At 47.3% G+C, this 15479-nt stretch overlaps 1 protein-coding gene across 2 annotated transcripts in view; it reads right to left on the bottom strand.

The window, feature by feature from the left end:
• The window catches only part of PRMT2 (protein arginine methyltransferase 2), a 28503-nt gene extending 14079 nt beyond the window's left edge, over positions 1-14424 (bottom strand). Inside the window, exons 1-7 of one of the 2 annotated variants that reach the window (XM_066575720.1) lie at positions 13340-14424; positions 9986-10174; positions 9750-9911; positions 7989-8153; positions 7023-7198; positions 1035-1164; positions 824-957 (exon numbers count right to left, since the gene is read on the bottom strand). In XM_066575720.1, the coding sequence (XP_066431817.1) occupies positions 824-957; positions 1035-1164; positions 7023-7198; positions 7989-8153; positions 9750-9911; positions 9986-10174; positions 13340-14134 (1751 nt within the window). In that variant the 5' untranslated portion in view covers positions 14135-14424. The remainder of the gene's footprint in view (positions 1-823; positions 958-1034; positions 1165-7022; positions 7199-7988; positions 8154-9749; positions 9912-9985; positions 10175-13339) is intronic. The other variant, XR_010786368.1, reaches the window with a different exon arrangement.
• Between the last annotated feature and the right edge of the window lie 1055 nt (positions 14425-15479).

Below are 15479 nucleotides of genomic sequence, written 5' to 3'. Positions count from 1 at the left end.
GAAAAAAAAAAATCATTTTCTCTTATGTCATACTGATTGTTAAATGTGTAGGGAATTACCATTAACATGCGCCGATCAGCATTCACGATGGACCAAAAATCTGCCACTGCAAAATAACTCAAATTCAGATCCCATCTGTGTATTTCATGGACAGCACATGAACCGGTTATAGCCAACTGGGCTATTCACATGAGCTCCAAGTGGGAAAAAATTGCATGCCCTATTCTGGTCCGTATCAAAGATGAGAGTAGGACATGCAATGTTCACTGCCTGCAAAACTCAAGCAGCACATGGATAAGCATCCACATGCTCTCCAATGCAAGTTGCACCCCTGTAGCAACCATAAAATACGTAACGCTAAGAAGACTTGTGCCTGTCGACCACTGACTGTTGCTATTTATGCATATTATTCAAATTTTCAAGTGGCAAACATGGTTACAGGTTAGATTTTACTTTAGAAACTATCCAAGTCTTGGGTTTTTATAAATTGGCCAGTGTAGAGGGCATCTACATGTACATGGCTGCAATTTAACCCTTTGCAATTCAATATTGGATGCAGGGTTTCCTAGGGGGCTTTCTCTTTCTGCCATTATACAATGGCTCCATCTGCTGGCTAGAGCCAGTACTGCGGTATGTGACATGCCTGAGAGGCCCCCCCAACAACAGAGCGGCCAGTAATATACAGTAAGAATACCCTGCCGGATGTCTTCTAACATCAGAGCTTTACAGCCTTCAATCAGAATGTCTTCAGACGTCAGGCAGTGGATTAAAAAGGGTTAATACTCAAATATGACTTTAAAAAACCATTTATTATTTTACGTACGGGTTAAAGGGGCCAGTATCCAATTCCACTTGTTCCTGGTTATTAATATTCTGGAACTGGACACTGAACCAAGCAGTAAATCCATGAAAGGTGCCCTCACGATCCACATGGAATTGAAACTCGCCACTCATTCTCTAAAGAGAACAAAAAGGTTCTCAAAATACAATAGTAACGTCCAATCAAAAGACTCCAAATGAAAAATGGCTATCACCTCTAGGTCTTCTATGGTTAGTGTCTTCATATCGACATCTAGCAAGGTGCAAGGCCGAGACAAACAGTCCTCTTGTTTTAATACATAATCTGGTTTTGGTCTGGAAAAGAACTCCTGAATGGCCATAGGCCTGTGGGTAGAAGAAAGAGGTGAAGATTAATAATGTGACAGTTCTACAGCATTTTAAATGGATTCCTAGTCAATCTCTCTCTCCTAGATTGCTTTAGACTTCAGCTCAAGCAAGGATTCGCGCTACTTTGAGGGTATGGAGCACCATGGTTTGTCATCATAGTGTCAAACTCTTGTACCTATTATAACCTTTTGTGTTTAAAGGGGTGGTCCGGTTGTAAACTACTCATAGCCTATCTGCAGGATAGGTTATCAATAGTAGTTCAGTGGTGGTCGGCTCCCATGGCTCTCTGCAGATAGTCCATTCGCAGGTCCAGCAACTTCGTACACCTAGCCAATTACTGCAGGAAGCAGACAATTTTGTTCCCACTTCAGTAGCCAGGCTTGGTATTGAAGTGAATGGGAACCTCGCCTGTAATACCAAGCCTGGCCACTGCAGTTAGAACGGAGCTGTCTACTGCCAGCAGAAAACAGCCGATGTACAAGCACGCCGACTGACAGATGATCGTCAGGGGTTCTGGGCAGCAGACCACTGCTGATCTACTGTTGATAACCTATCCTGCCGATAGGCCATCAGAAGTTTACAACTGGACGACTCCTTTAAACTATTAGTGATATGATTTTGACCTTGGTAACAAGTTTTAGTAATGCCACTAGTTAATAAACAGTATTGTTCAAATGTTTTAGTCTAGGTGCACGAATATGCTGGACTAGCAAATAGATGATTAGCAAATAGATGATTAGCAGAGGTCCTGGATGGCAGACCACCGCTGATCTACTATTGATGGCTTATCTTGCAGATAGGCCATCAAATGTCAAAATATGTAACAGGAGGCACTTTGTTTGCCAAAAAGCTGCAGGATGGTACAATGAGTGTCTGCAGGCAACAGTGAAGCATGGTGGAGGTTCCTGGCAAGTTTGGGGCAGCACTTCAGCAAATGAAGTTGGGGATTTGGTCAGGATTAATGGTGTCCTCATTGCTGAGAAATACAGGCAAATACTTAACCATCATACAATACCATCAGGGAGGCGTCTGACTGCCTCCAAACTTATTCTGCAGCAGGATAACACCCCCAAACATACAGCCAAAGTCCTTTAAAGGGGTTTTCCATGGGATTGCAGCTGTCAGGATCGGGGTCTGAATGGAAGCCGCTGCTCCAAACCCCTGGGTTGTGGCTGTGGCTCATAATTACAGGCACAACGCTCGTTGAAATAAATGGGATCTACCCCTGCAATTATAAGTGCAGCTCTCATTGATTTCGATGAGAGCTGCGACTGCAATTACAAGCGCCACTCACTACACTGAGGTCGGAGCAGTGGTTTCCGCTGCAACCCTGGCACAAACAGCAAGCACTTCCTGGTAGACCCCTTTAAGAATGATTGTCAGCATAAACAAGAACAAGAAGTCCTGGAAGTGATGATATGGCCCCACAGAAGCCCGAACTCAACCCCATCGAGTCTGTCTGGGTTTACATGAAGAAATAGAAGGATTTGAACAAGTCTACATCCACAGATCTGTTTTTAGTTCTCCAAGATATTTGGAACAACATCCCTACTTACTTCCTTCAAAAACTGTGTGCAAGTGTACCTAGAAGAATTGATGCTGTTTTGAAGACAAACGGTGGTCACACCAAATATTCAATTACTATATGTAATGCAAACAAACCCCAATAGTCAGTACCAACATTTGACCCCGAAAGCCAAGAATTGCGAGCATTGTTTTTAGTGTTGCAGTAACTTACAACACATTTTCTTGGTTGCTTTATTGGGGAATACCGGAACCATGGGTATAGGCTGCTGCTAGGTGGTTGACCCAAATGAGTTTTGGCTTTATGTCATTAAGGCTCCATTCACACGAGCGTGACTCTAGCACAAGTTTTGAGCATTGAATGGAGTCATACGCATTAGCAAATTTTTTTATTTCCCATTAACAGCAATGCTGCGAGGTGTAAAGAAAAGAAAAATCGCTGCATGTCCTATTTTTTCACATCCCTCGCAATGCATTGCCCAATTGTTTTCAATAGGACAGTCAAACACATCGCATGCCATGCAATGTGATGTTTCCTATTGAAATCAATGGGAAACACTTGGCGATCCTCCTCCACACGTGAAATAAGCGTCAGAGGATCAGTTTTTTAGAGAAGTGATGCAAGGCGGTTTTGCATGAAAAATGCGCGGGTAAAACACACATTGATAAGCGCAATATTGGGCTTGCCCGTGTGAAGGTATCTTAAGAGGGAGGCGCAAATCTGCCTCAGCATGGCAGGAAACGGTGATGAAGTACCTTTCTGGCTTCAGTACAGGTAATTATATCCTTTTCTTGAGTACCTGGCCCCTAGGCCCCGGCCCTTAATTCACGATGTCCTGTCTCTGTGCTGAGATCCTCCCACTGATTAAGGCCCCACTATGGAGATCCCCGTTCACCCAGAGCGTAGTCTACTTATGCCTGGCCCTCCCTACTGGGCTGCCCCTAAATGTGACGTCCCCGGATCATCTATTTTCCCAGGGTTGGTGTGGACTCTGGTTTGGTTCGTAGTTCCCTTAAGGGTCAGGTCTCTATCTTATCCATTCTTATCCAAAGACTTTTACCATCCAAGTCACACGTCAAGATTCTGCAGAAAGTGGCGCACACAGCACTTCCATACAAACCCCGTGTTTCTGTATGGGATTTTAACCTAGTGTTGGATGCCGTCCCAGCTTCCCTTTTCGAGTCTTTAAAGGGGTTGTCCGGCCATAAAGAATGAATCTCATTACTTCTGTTTGCCCAATACAATGCACTTTGTAATATACATTGTGCATTGTAAATTAGGCAAACAGAAGTTATTCACTTACCTTTTGGGGTGCCCCCCCCTGTGTTGCTTCTCGGTTGCCATTGGATCCGACAAGTCTTCTCCTCTTCTTGTCGGGCCAGCTCCAGGTGTTCTCTGCACGGGGACGCGCTTCTTCTACTCCGCGCATGCGCAGTAGATCTTCTTCGGCCGGCTGCTTCAGGAAGCTCTGGCCTGCCTGCAGGGGACGCGCAGCCGCGGGATCTTCAGCTGACAGGTAAGGGGAGTGGAGGAGTGGAGTGCCGGTCTCTCACGGGGGAGGGGTGCTGCGAGCTGTGGGTGGGGAGGTGTAGGGGTGACAGACCTGTCAGTCAGTACTCCCGAGATCGGGGGGAGGGGGAAGGTGGGGGAGCTGCTGGTCGGAGCTGTCAGCTGGTGGCTTGGGTTGGGGGGGGGGGGCTGCTGGTCGGAGCTGTCAGCTGGTGGCTTGGGGGGGGGGGGTGCTGGTCGGAGCTGTCAACTGGTGGCTTGGGGGGGGGGTGCTGGTCGGAGCTGTCAGCTGGTGGCTTGGGGGGGGGGTGCTGGTCGGAGCTGTTAGCTGGTGGCTTGGGGGGGGCTGCTGGTCGGAGCTGTCAGCTGGTGGCTTGGGGGGGGTGCTGGTCGGAGCTGTTAGCTGGTGGCTTGGGGGGGGTGCTGGTCGGAGCTGTCAGCTGGTGGCTTGGGGGGGCTGCTGGTCGGAGCTGTCAGCTGGTGGCTTGCGGGGGAGGGGGACACTGAAGGGGGGTGGGACTGTCGGGGGGGGGGGGGGGCACTGGAGGGGGACACTGTGGGGTGGCATGTGTGTGGGGGCAGTGTGGAGGGGGCGCTGTGTGTGGGCACTGTGAGGGGGGGCATGTGTGTGTGTCATGCTTGGTGCTACTTTCACTTTCAATAGCAGAGGATCGCGATCCTCTGCTATTGAAAGTGCTGCTAGAGATCACGATCTGCTCCTACTGCTGTGACAGCAGTAGCAGGAGATTTCTTCATCTCCTCAGCATGTCCCCTCATTACTGGACACTCGGACACTGTTGTCACAGTGTCCAGTGATGAGGGGACATGCCGGGAAGATGAAGGAATCTCCTGCTAAAAGCTGTCAGAGTAGTAGCAGGAGATCGCACTGCTCTCCCTGCCCTCTCACTGCTTTGAATGGGGCCGGCCGGCTGCCGGCTCCATTCAAAGCAGTGAAGCGTGCGTCTGCATTATGACGCCGGTCCTCCAGTCATGTGACCGGCGTCATCGGGAGCGCGCACGCAGAGGAGAGAGAGGCAGCAGTGCATCATGGGAACTACCCAGCGGCGCCATCTTTGAAAGATTCTGCAGGCAAGCTTTATAAAGGGAAGAAAAGGAATAAAAAGGTGAGCAAAATATCGTTTTTTATGGGAAAAGCTGTTGTGTGTGATGTTTCTCCTCTACAGGGCATTCATGGGAGAAAAAAAAAATCAGTTTGGGCGGCGGACAAGCCCTTTAAGGGCTGTGTCCAAAGCAACGTATTTCCTCAAAGGTAACTTGCATCAAGAAAGTCTCGTAATTGGCATCTTTGCTATCCTTCACGTTTTTGGATCCTTCATTAGGACAAAGTCTTGTGTCCAGTACTTCAACTGCCAAAGATTGTTTCCGTGTTCAACCTGAACAAAAGGACTGTGTTAAGGCCCATTTAGACCCAACAATTCTCATTCAAAGATGTCTTTTGAGTGAGAATCATTGCGTTTAACTGCACAAACATCATGCAGTTTTTGTTAACGAGTCGTTCATCGTTCTCTTTCAGCAAGCTGAAAGAGAACGATGGGCCTTATCAGTGCCGCACGCTGAGTTCTCAGCGGGATACTGCTGATACTATCGTTTTAGCTGGTATCCAGCCGGAGTATGAAGACTGCGCTCCAGCTGTGTTCTGCAGAGCCTGCTCGGAGCGCTCGGCTGTATACTAGCTGTGCGCTCCGTGAACACAGCAAGAGTATAGGATGCCGGCACCCCCACAGTGATTTTCAGGGAAGGGTTTTAAATATATCCCTGGTGTAAAAAATATATACTCACCTCTCCTCAGCTGCCGGGGCTCAGCTGCGTGTAGCCACATCTTCTCCCTGCACTGCTCTGAAGTTCTTTCATGAAGCAGGGATTTAAAATCCCCGCCTGCTGAAAAAACTGTATCTGATTGGCTGAGCGCTCAGCCAATCACAGGCAGCACTCGGTCATTCAATGAATGACAGATGAGCGCTGCCTGTGATTGGTCACAACGCTCAGCGAATCACAGGCAGCGAGCGGCGGAGAGGTGAGTATATATTTTTTTAACACATGCTATACATGATTTGTAGGGAAGGGCTTATATTTAAAGCCCTTCCCTGAAAATCACTGCGGGGTTGCCTGTATTCTGCATACCCTGCTCGGAGCGCTCAGCTGTATATCAGCTGAGCGCTCCAAGAAGACAACAGCTGTATGCAGAAGATAGCGGTCCCGCTTGCATTCTGCATACAGCGTGAGCCTTCATTTACACACTTATGCAAATTGAACACTGAAAACTGTCACTCGAACTGCCGTTTGAGCGAATGTTGAGCAATCATCTTGCCATGTAAATGCACACAACGATTATCCCTCAAAAGATGTCTTTTGAGCGGTAATCGTTCTGTCTAAATTAGGCATTACCGTCCTCTTGCTCCTCTCCCACTACCCCAGGGAGACAAATTGGATGTGGTGAGGGTCATCCGCCTGTACCTGTCCGTCACATCTCCTGGCAGGCACTCAGACTCTCTTCGTCATCCCAAATGGGAGATGCAAGGCATTGCTGACCACTAAGGCAACTGACAGTTGTTCAACTAATTTTGTTTTGTTTTTTCTTTACTTCTCCTACTGCTGGGGCACAAACTAATTAGCACAGCACCTGTAGGCGGGTATAGCATGCATAGCAGGACCTACATTTTAATTCTTGTCAGCAACCTATACCCATAGTTCCTGTGTCCTCCCTACGAGAAAGATTTTATGCTAAGTAAAATCTATTATTCTTCCTAGTACAAAGGGCTTTCTATTTATCATTTACATACGTGCTGCTATTGACACTTACTTCAAGACACTAAAGTCCAGCCCATAAGGAGAGTCCCAGAAAAGGACTCTCGAAGCATACTCTTTGTCTGCACTGCACGGCACCAGGTGGACACAAGCAGTGCTTGGCCACATCACCCCATCATCCTTCAGCCACATATCACGAGCTAAGAGAACGGATTCCAACATGAATTCAAACTGTAGATGGAAGAGTTTGAAATGGGTTTGGCATGGAAGAAATTAAGAAATAATGCATAATCTTAACAGGCCTATGCTCTACCATTTTTTTTATGTGATCATTAAAGGCAGCATTCTATCCAAGTGGAAGTTTCTTCAGCAGACCTGACTTCACAGGTTGTAATATTACTATGGAATTCCTTTTAGGTTAAAAACAAACTTAAAGAGTAGCTACACTTTTCAGAAACTTTTGACATGTCAGAAAGCCATGCCACAAGTTTTGATCAATTTTGGTTTTTGGGTCCTGCTGTTGAGACCCCAGCTGATTTCTGAAATTAAAGGGCTGCAGATCTACAAAATTGACACCTATGCACAGGAAAGGCAATAAATGTGTGATTGCCCGGGGTTCTACTGCTGGAACCCCCAGCTATTACATGAACAGGGATCCTGAGCACCCCCCTCCCCCTTTTCTCTCTCCATGGTCCTGAAGCAAGGAGGAGCTTTGAAGGAGCGGTAGGTGTTCTGCTGCTCCTCCTTTTAACCCTCCGCGGCTGCTGAAGGGCAGTTGACTGCTTCCAACAAGCCCATAAAATTGAATGGACTGGTAATGCATGTGCTCATCTGCCGCCCTATGGAAGCTCCTCCTTTTCTGTTCTTGTGAGGGTCCCAGCAATCAGACATTTAACAGTTACCCTGGGGAGAGGTGATAAATGTGGATTCTGTGAACAGCTCTATAAAGTGAAAGACAAAAAAATTGCATATGAAAAATCACTAAAAATCGAGATAAAAAAAAAATGTCTGAGAATCATACCAGCAGACAAGTTCCCATCCACTCAGACACAAGGATGTCAACCTTGGTAGGCAACTGCAATTCTTCTGCCCTCTGGCACAGAACCTGGATGATGCTTGAGTACCCGTTCTTGTCTACCAATTTTCGCGTCTCCTCAGCAATCTCACTTGCTTCTACTGCATATACCTGTGAGAAATAGACTTGTGGTCACTCACAGAGAGCACAGAAAGGCTACGGCCACAGCATGGCTACCTGGTGTGGCCAATGGCATAACTCTTTTTCTGTAAAAGCATGTAGTCATTGGCCATGACACGTGCTTGGCTACATGTGGCACCAGACAGTGTGTCTTTAGTCTTACGGACATATTAGTGGATAAACACTGTTGCAAGCCACAATGGCATCTTAGTGGCTAGTCCTCTTTTAGAAAATCACATCAAAACTTATAAGAGTCCTTAGTGAAAAAGTAGGGCAACAGACTGAATTGACACATGCAAGTTTGTTTTTTTTTTAAACAGGCTCAGGGATGAATCCAAAGAGAATAATATCGGTACACTGAACGATCAGTACATTATTAATAGCTGTCACCTGATATCCTGTGATCGGTAACGCAGTACCACATGATGGCCACGTCACGATCTGCTCTCAGATAATTTGCCGACCTCCCCTCTACACAGCAGAAGGCAATATTTGGCAGTCATGGGTGCTAACTTCAGTGACTTTGACCACAAACACATTGTTGGTGCCAGTATTTCTGAGACAGTTGCATTTGTTGGCTATTCAAGACTGCTTCAAACATGGACAGACATCCGAAAGAAGATCACACAGTGTCTGGCCACGTGTAGTTGATCCTAGAGGAAGGCGTTGGGTTATGTCTGGCATCAGCAACGATCTGCCATAGTGGACCATTTGACCCAGCAGAACAACAGCAGGGAAGTTAAACTAATTTCCACAATGGCCATGAGGTGTATCTTATGTCGATGGGATTTAATAGCTGAAGACAAACAAGGATGCCTCCGTGTTATTGCCAACAACGCCTCACATGGACACCAGGAAGTCGTCAAGGACCAAAGCGAGGGTAAAATAATCGTGAAGAGAAGGTTAATTCTAAATTCTCTATCCTAAACCCCGAGCCAGCTGATACCAGGGCACTCCCAAATCGGTGCTGCAAGTGGTTCGATACAAAAGGCAAATAAAAGGGAAGAAAGTGGACATACTTGGCATGTGCTAAATGTTGATTTTGATGTGGCGTTGCCAATTTTGAAGGATCGGCAACTGTTTTCTATTATCATTGGGAAACCTTGCATGCCATGCAATGCGTTTTCGGCCCCATTGACAATAATGGGCGAGGCGTTCCGAGGGAACGCCCAATGACAGGACATGCCACAATTTTTTTTCCTGTGCTGCAGGGGGGGGGGGGGAATAAATTGCTCATGTATATGAGCCCATTCAAAAGAATGGGGTTCATATTGGTGCAAGATTTGTGCGTTTTGTAAAATACACAAGTGTCGCGCAATTTCTTGGCCGTGTGAAAGCAGCCTTAAGGTGTTTGCATATGTGAGAGAAAGCATTTAAATCTGCATGTCTAATATGGATTCTGACCCGGATTTGAAGTGGAATTGATGAAAATTTCACCATTTGAAAATCCACAGTAAAAATCACATTAGACGCACAGATTTTTCCCACCAGCCGTTCTTTCATATATACTTGTGACTCAAATGATTTTTCTAGGATTATGGTCTCTTTAATACCAACACGGATGATACGTGTAGATTAGCTACTCACAATCTCAGGCTCTGCCAGTTGTGCGCAGAAGAAGCTTATGATCCCTGTTCCACATCCAAGGTCAAGGATACATTTGCCTTTCAGAGCTGAGCTGTTTTGCATGATGACATTCCTATATGTCTGTGTACGAGGCTGATCAGACAACATCTCCAAGTGCAGTTTCTAGGTGACAGAAAGAAACAGTCGTACTTCTGCTTATTGTATTGATATGTATAAACAATAGCAAAGTGTCTCACCAGTGTCTTATAGCTTCCATAATATTCTTCATCCTGCCACGGGTCATCTGGGTCGGAATCCTCGTCATCACATACGCCACGCAAATGACTAGCTGGTACATACCCACAGTGCCCATCATGTTCAACCCACCACCACTCTGCTGTCACTGCACTGACCAGAAGGACCTTGCTTCCCTGTGAAACACTCAGCTGTAAAGACAATATTAATAAAACTGAGAAATAGAAAACTTAAACACATAAAACGAATAAAGTTTTTTTTCCAACCATAGACATTTATGGCGTATCTGCAGTATGCCATAAATGTCTGATGGGTGCAGACTTCCCTATACTCAAATTTTGGCAGGCGTTTGTCACAGTGTTACTGTAAACCATTTGAGTGTATAAGGCCGGGTTCACTTCTGCGCTGGTTGGAGGTTCCGTTGCACGTCCGGCACAAAACACCGGAAGAAATAGAGCTGCATGCATAGCTTTTTCTGCCGCTATAATGCTGGCCAGCTGAGCGGAAGCCGAACGCCCCCATTATAGTCAATGGGATCCATTCGTCACTCTTCAGTTACATCATTAGACGGACCCATTCGTCCAGGGGATTCCTCTTTCCTGCTCCCTGAATAGAGAAAATGCAACCTCTGCCGCAAATGTGAAAGCAACCTAATCTGTGTGCATGCACAGCTTGTCTTGAGCCAAGGACCAAAACTGTTGGATAGCTAAAGCCTGCAGGGAAAAAACAGATGTAGGGAACAGAAATTCCTGCAACAAATCTGTCGCATTTGAGCATACACAATCCTACCACAAGTATTTGGACATCTTTATCAATAGAATGGATCATGACTTATTAGCATAGCACATGTCCTAAATAGAGATGAGCGAGCATACTCGCTAAGGGCAATTACCCGAGCGAGCACTGCCCTTAGCGAGTACCTGCCCGCTCAGAAGCAAAGATTCGGCTGCTGGCACGGGGGAGCAGTGAGTTGCGGGAGTGAGCGGGGGGGGGGGGAGAGGGAGAGAGAGATCTCCCCTCCATTCCCCCGGCTCCCTGCCAGCACCCAAATCTTTTCTTCTCAGCGGGCAGGTACTCGCTAAGGGCAATGCTCGCTCGAGTAATTGCCCTTAGTGAGTATGCTCTCTCATCTCTAGTCCTAAACCATAGTAACATTGTGTAGAAGGCCGAAAAAAGGCATATGTCCATCCAGTTCATCCTGTTACCCCTTCCTTCAATGTTGATCCAGAGGAAGGCAAAATTGCAAAAAAAAAAAAACCTGGTAAAAGCCAATTTTCCCTATTCAAGGAAAAAAATTCCTTCTTGATTCCAAATCTGGCAATTGGGAAAATCCCCAGATTATATCAACTGTTCTGAAGTCATAGGTGATTATAACATATAATATTCTATTGCTCAAGAAAGGCGTCCAGGCCCCTTTTGAACTCTTTTAGTGAGTTCACTATCACCACGTCCTTAGGCAGAGAGTTCCATAGTCTCACTGCTCTTACATTAAAGAACCCCCTTCTATGTCAGTGTAGACATACATTAGGTGTAGACTGTTGCAGGTAGAGGCCATCATTTGTGACAGGAATTGCACACTATTACATATATTGGTTATGCTACTGCAACACAATCAGTGCATCACAAAGTGCAATGCATCAGCCCTTCTGCAATGCCGCAAGGAGTGTTGTCATCGGACGGTTGAGCAATGGAAGAACGTTCTATGAAGTGACGAATCACGCTACTCCATCTTCAAATCAGATGGACATATCTGGGTGTGGGGTACGTCTAGGGAAGGCCATTTTCCTGACTGTGTTTGTGCCAAAGCACAGTGGAGGTTCCATAATGGTCTGAGGATGTTTTGGCATGGTTTTGGTCCGTTGATTATAGTGGCAACAACCATGAACATGGAAGAGTATCCTGACATTCTAGAAAATAATGTGCCTCCAACAATGTGACAATACTCTGGGGATGACTAACATAATCCAACGCTTGTCAGTTTGAGGATTTCGATGTTCTAATATTGAACTGGCCTGGACAGAGTCTCAATTTAAACCCTTGTGACTGTTAGGTCTGCTACCCATGTCTGCCGCGCTCTTGCTGTTCTGGGCAGACGCTCCTATCACTCTGCTCCTTCTGTATGAATGTACTCTTTTCTTCTACTTTCTATCAGCACTGCACTCGTTAACCCTGCTCAGTGCTCACAGCCCAGCTGCAGCTTACTTGGTAATTACATCCCTATTTAGCTGAGCTGGGAAGCCTCCCTCTTTGCCTCAGTATTGATGTGTGTTTGTTTGTGTCAGACACCCAGCACATCTAGAATACAAAATGTAAATTGCCTCAGCAGCACCAATACTCTCTGAAATCCGGTCAGGCCGCCAGATGCAAAGCCAGTCAAGAAGCCTCAAACCTTCTACTCCACAGAAATCCAATAGATGTATAGCATAGGGCTGGCAGCATATACGGATGCAATCAAGTTTGTAGTTTTTTCTCCTATCACACAAAAGTAACAGCGACATTTCAGCCTCGCAGCCTTCCTCAAGCTTCTTTTAGTAAGAAAAATGGGCTTTTATTTTGTGGATGTGGGGTTGCCTTCCTCTGGATCAACATTGCAGGATAATAGGCTGAACTGGATGGACATGTGTCTTTTCAGTCTTACATTCTATGCTACTATGAGTATAGAATAAAGTCATCTACGCTATTGTATGCTCCAAATATAACGGAAATGAACAGAAACCCTGTCAAACGGGCACCTAAGTAGCGTCTGTTTCATTAATGTCAGGGAAGGGTTCAGGTCATTCAGGGGTTCCGTCACTGTGCCATTTTCGGAATCCCAGACGGAATCCCACAGCATAATCAAAAATACTATGGGAACGCTTTGTTACAATGATACAAAATAACAAATGGAGTAACTCTCACCCTATAATCCCCTGCACTCCGGTACAAACACTTTCCTCGGTCCCTCACTGGCCTCCATTTACTAGGCTCCAGTAATGATGTGGCGTATGAACAAGTGACCTCCGCAGCCAATCACAGGATTCAACACCTCTGACATTGGTGATTGGCAGCCAATCACAAGATTCAACTCCTCTGACATTGGCGATTGGCAGCCAATCACAGGATTCAACTCCTCTGACATTGGTGATTGGCAGCCAATCACAAGATGCAACACCTCTGACATTGGCGATTGGCTGCAGCAGTCACCTCTTGTTGATGCAATATCTCTGACGACAGAAGAGACCAGCAGGGAAGCACGGACACAGCAGCGTTGAGGCATTAGTAAGGCGAGTATTACTCTTTTTCGTTATTTTATGTCATTATAAGCTGACCTTCACGGTGCTGGAAAACCTTGGAAGAACCCAAAAATAACTCCATACCTGGCTGTCGTCATCAGCAGCAACAAAGTCGCACATCACCATGAACTCATTTGCGCAGAGGTCTGCATATGGATAGTCCACACCACCACCCTCAGGACAGGACGCCGCCAAACAAGCAATGTCCGGAAATTTCTCATAAGACGCTCCAGCTTTGCACTCCTTTGTCTGACAAGCTCCATCTAAACTTTTGGTAGGTCCCACGGCACCTTCTCCTGCCAAGTCATCATCCTCACCCTGACCCCGGCCTCTCACCATCTCCCTGTATGCAGCCTGTCTTATAAGAGGACCTTCTTCGCAACCGAAGTCTTCTCTACCTGTACAGACAAACGGATCCCTGACCATCCACTTAGTGACAGAACCACCACTATCACCCTCATCGTCCCCGCTAGTCGCGTCTTCAGCTGTTTCACTACTAATCAAATGCCTTTCTCGGAGTCCATCTTCATCCGAGTTTCTACCTTTGTCGCTACGGTCAGTGCCCTGCAGTTCTTCGCTTTCTACCTCCTGCACTGCGCTCAGCAAGGACTCCACATCCAAGGGCTTTACATTGCGGGGAGCAGAGGGTCTCGCCGCGCTACGGCTCTTCTCAACATGTTCTCCAGTAGATGTCACATCATCATCTTCCTCCCTGCTCTTCGCCTCCACTTTCCAGCGCTTCTCTTTCTCCATAGCTGCCTGTCCACTAACTAGACTGATGTATACCTGCTGTCTAGCACATCCCCCAGCTAGTCTCCATGCTGCTCTATCACCTCTAGCTGCAGTTACTAGAGCCGTACATGGAGCTGCAGCAGGCATCCACTATAATAAGTTACAGACTTCTGCAGTATCTATAGGAATGTATATCACTACACTTCTTATAGCAACACTAACTACAACCAGCTAGCGCTTCCCCACAACCAGCTGCACACCAGCTGTCAAAGAGTATCAAAAAGTTTCATTCTCTCCAGTGAAGCTACAAGTCCCAATTAACCCCTAGAGTGCAGCTTCCCTACAGCAGCACGTGACTGGCTACGCCCACCCATATTTCCCTCCGTCTCTCCAACTACCACGGTAAATGCTAGACTGTATGGGCTCCATGGAGGTCCGGTGACGTAAGTGTCACATGACGGGGGTGAAAGGGGAGGAGCTTATGCATAATACAGTTGTAAATGGGAGGGGTGAGAAGAAGATACTGCTGCGCTCTATGCTGTGAAGAACAGCATTATGAGGGGAGCAGTGTGTGAGGAGACAGATGAGGGGCAGTGTGTGAGGGGACAGATGAGGGGTAGTGGGTGAGGGGACAGATGAGGGGAGCAGTGTGTGAAGAGGACAGAGGAGGGGCAGTGTGTGAGGAGACAGGGAGGGGGCAGTGTGTGAGGGGGACAGATGAGAGGCAGTGTGTGAGGAGACAGATGAGAGGCAGTGTGTGAGGAGACAGATGAGGGGGACAGATGGGAGGCAGTGTGTGAGGAGACAGATGAGGGGAGCAGTGTGTGAGGGGACAGATGAGGGGAGCAGTGTTTGAGGGGACAGATGAGGGGAGCAGTGTGTGAGGGGACAGATGGGGGGAGCAGTGTGTGAGGAGACAGATGAGGGGAGCAGTGTGTGAGGGGACAGATGAGGGGAGCAGTGTGTGAGGAGACAGATAAGGGGAGCAGTGTGTGAGGAGACAGATGAGGGGAGCAGTGTGTGAGGGGACAGATGGGGGGAGCAGTGTGTGAGGAGACAGATGAGGGGAGCAGTGTGTGAGGAGACAGATGAGGGGAGCAGTGTGTGAGGGGACAGATGAGGGGAGCAGTGTGTGAGGAGACAGATAAGGGGAGCAGTGTGTGAGGAGACAGATGAGGGGAGCAGTGTGTGAGGGGACAGATGAGGGGCAGTGTGTGAGGAGACAGATGAGGGGAGCAGTGTGTGAGGAGACAGATGAGGGGGGCAGTGTGTGAGGGGGACAGATGAGAGGCAGTGTGAGGGGGACAGATGAGAGGCAGTGTGTGGGGAGACAGATGAGGGGAGCAGTGTGTGAGGGGGACAGATGAGGGGAGCAGTGTGTGAGGGGGACAGATGAGGGGAGCAGTGTGTGAGGGGGACAGATGAGGGGCAGTGTGTGAGGGGGACAGATGAGGGGCAGTGTGTGAGGGGACAGATGAGGGGAGCAGTGTGA

This window comes from Eleutherodactylus coqui, chromosome 8, assembly GCF_035609145.1.
Source record: "Eleutherodactylus coqui strain aEleCoq1 chromosome 8, aEleCoq1.hap1, whole genome shotgun sequence".
In the NCBI taxonomy this organism is placed as follows: domain Eukaryota; kingdom Metazoa; phylum Chordata; class Amphibia; order Anura; family Eleutherodactylidae; genus Eleutherodactylus; species Eleutherodactylus coqui.
The sequence above is the reverse complement of the archived record's forward strand: the minus strand, read 5'-3'. Positions and strand labels throughout refer to the sequence as shown.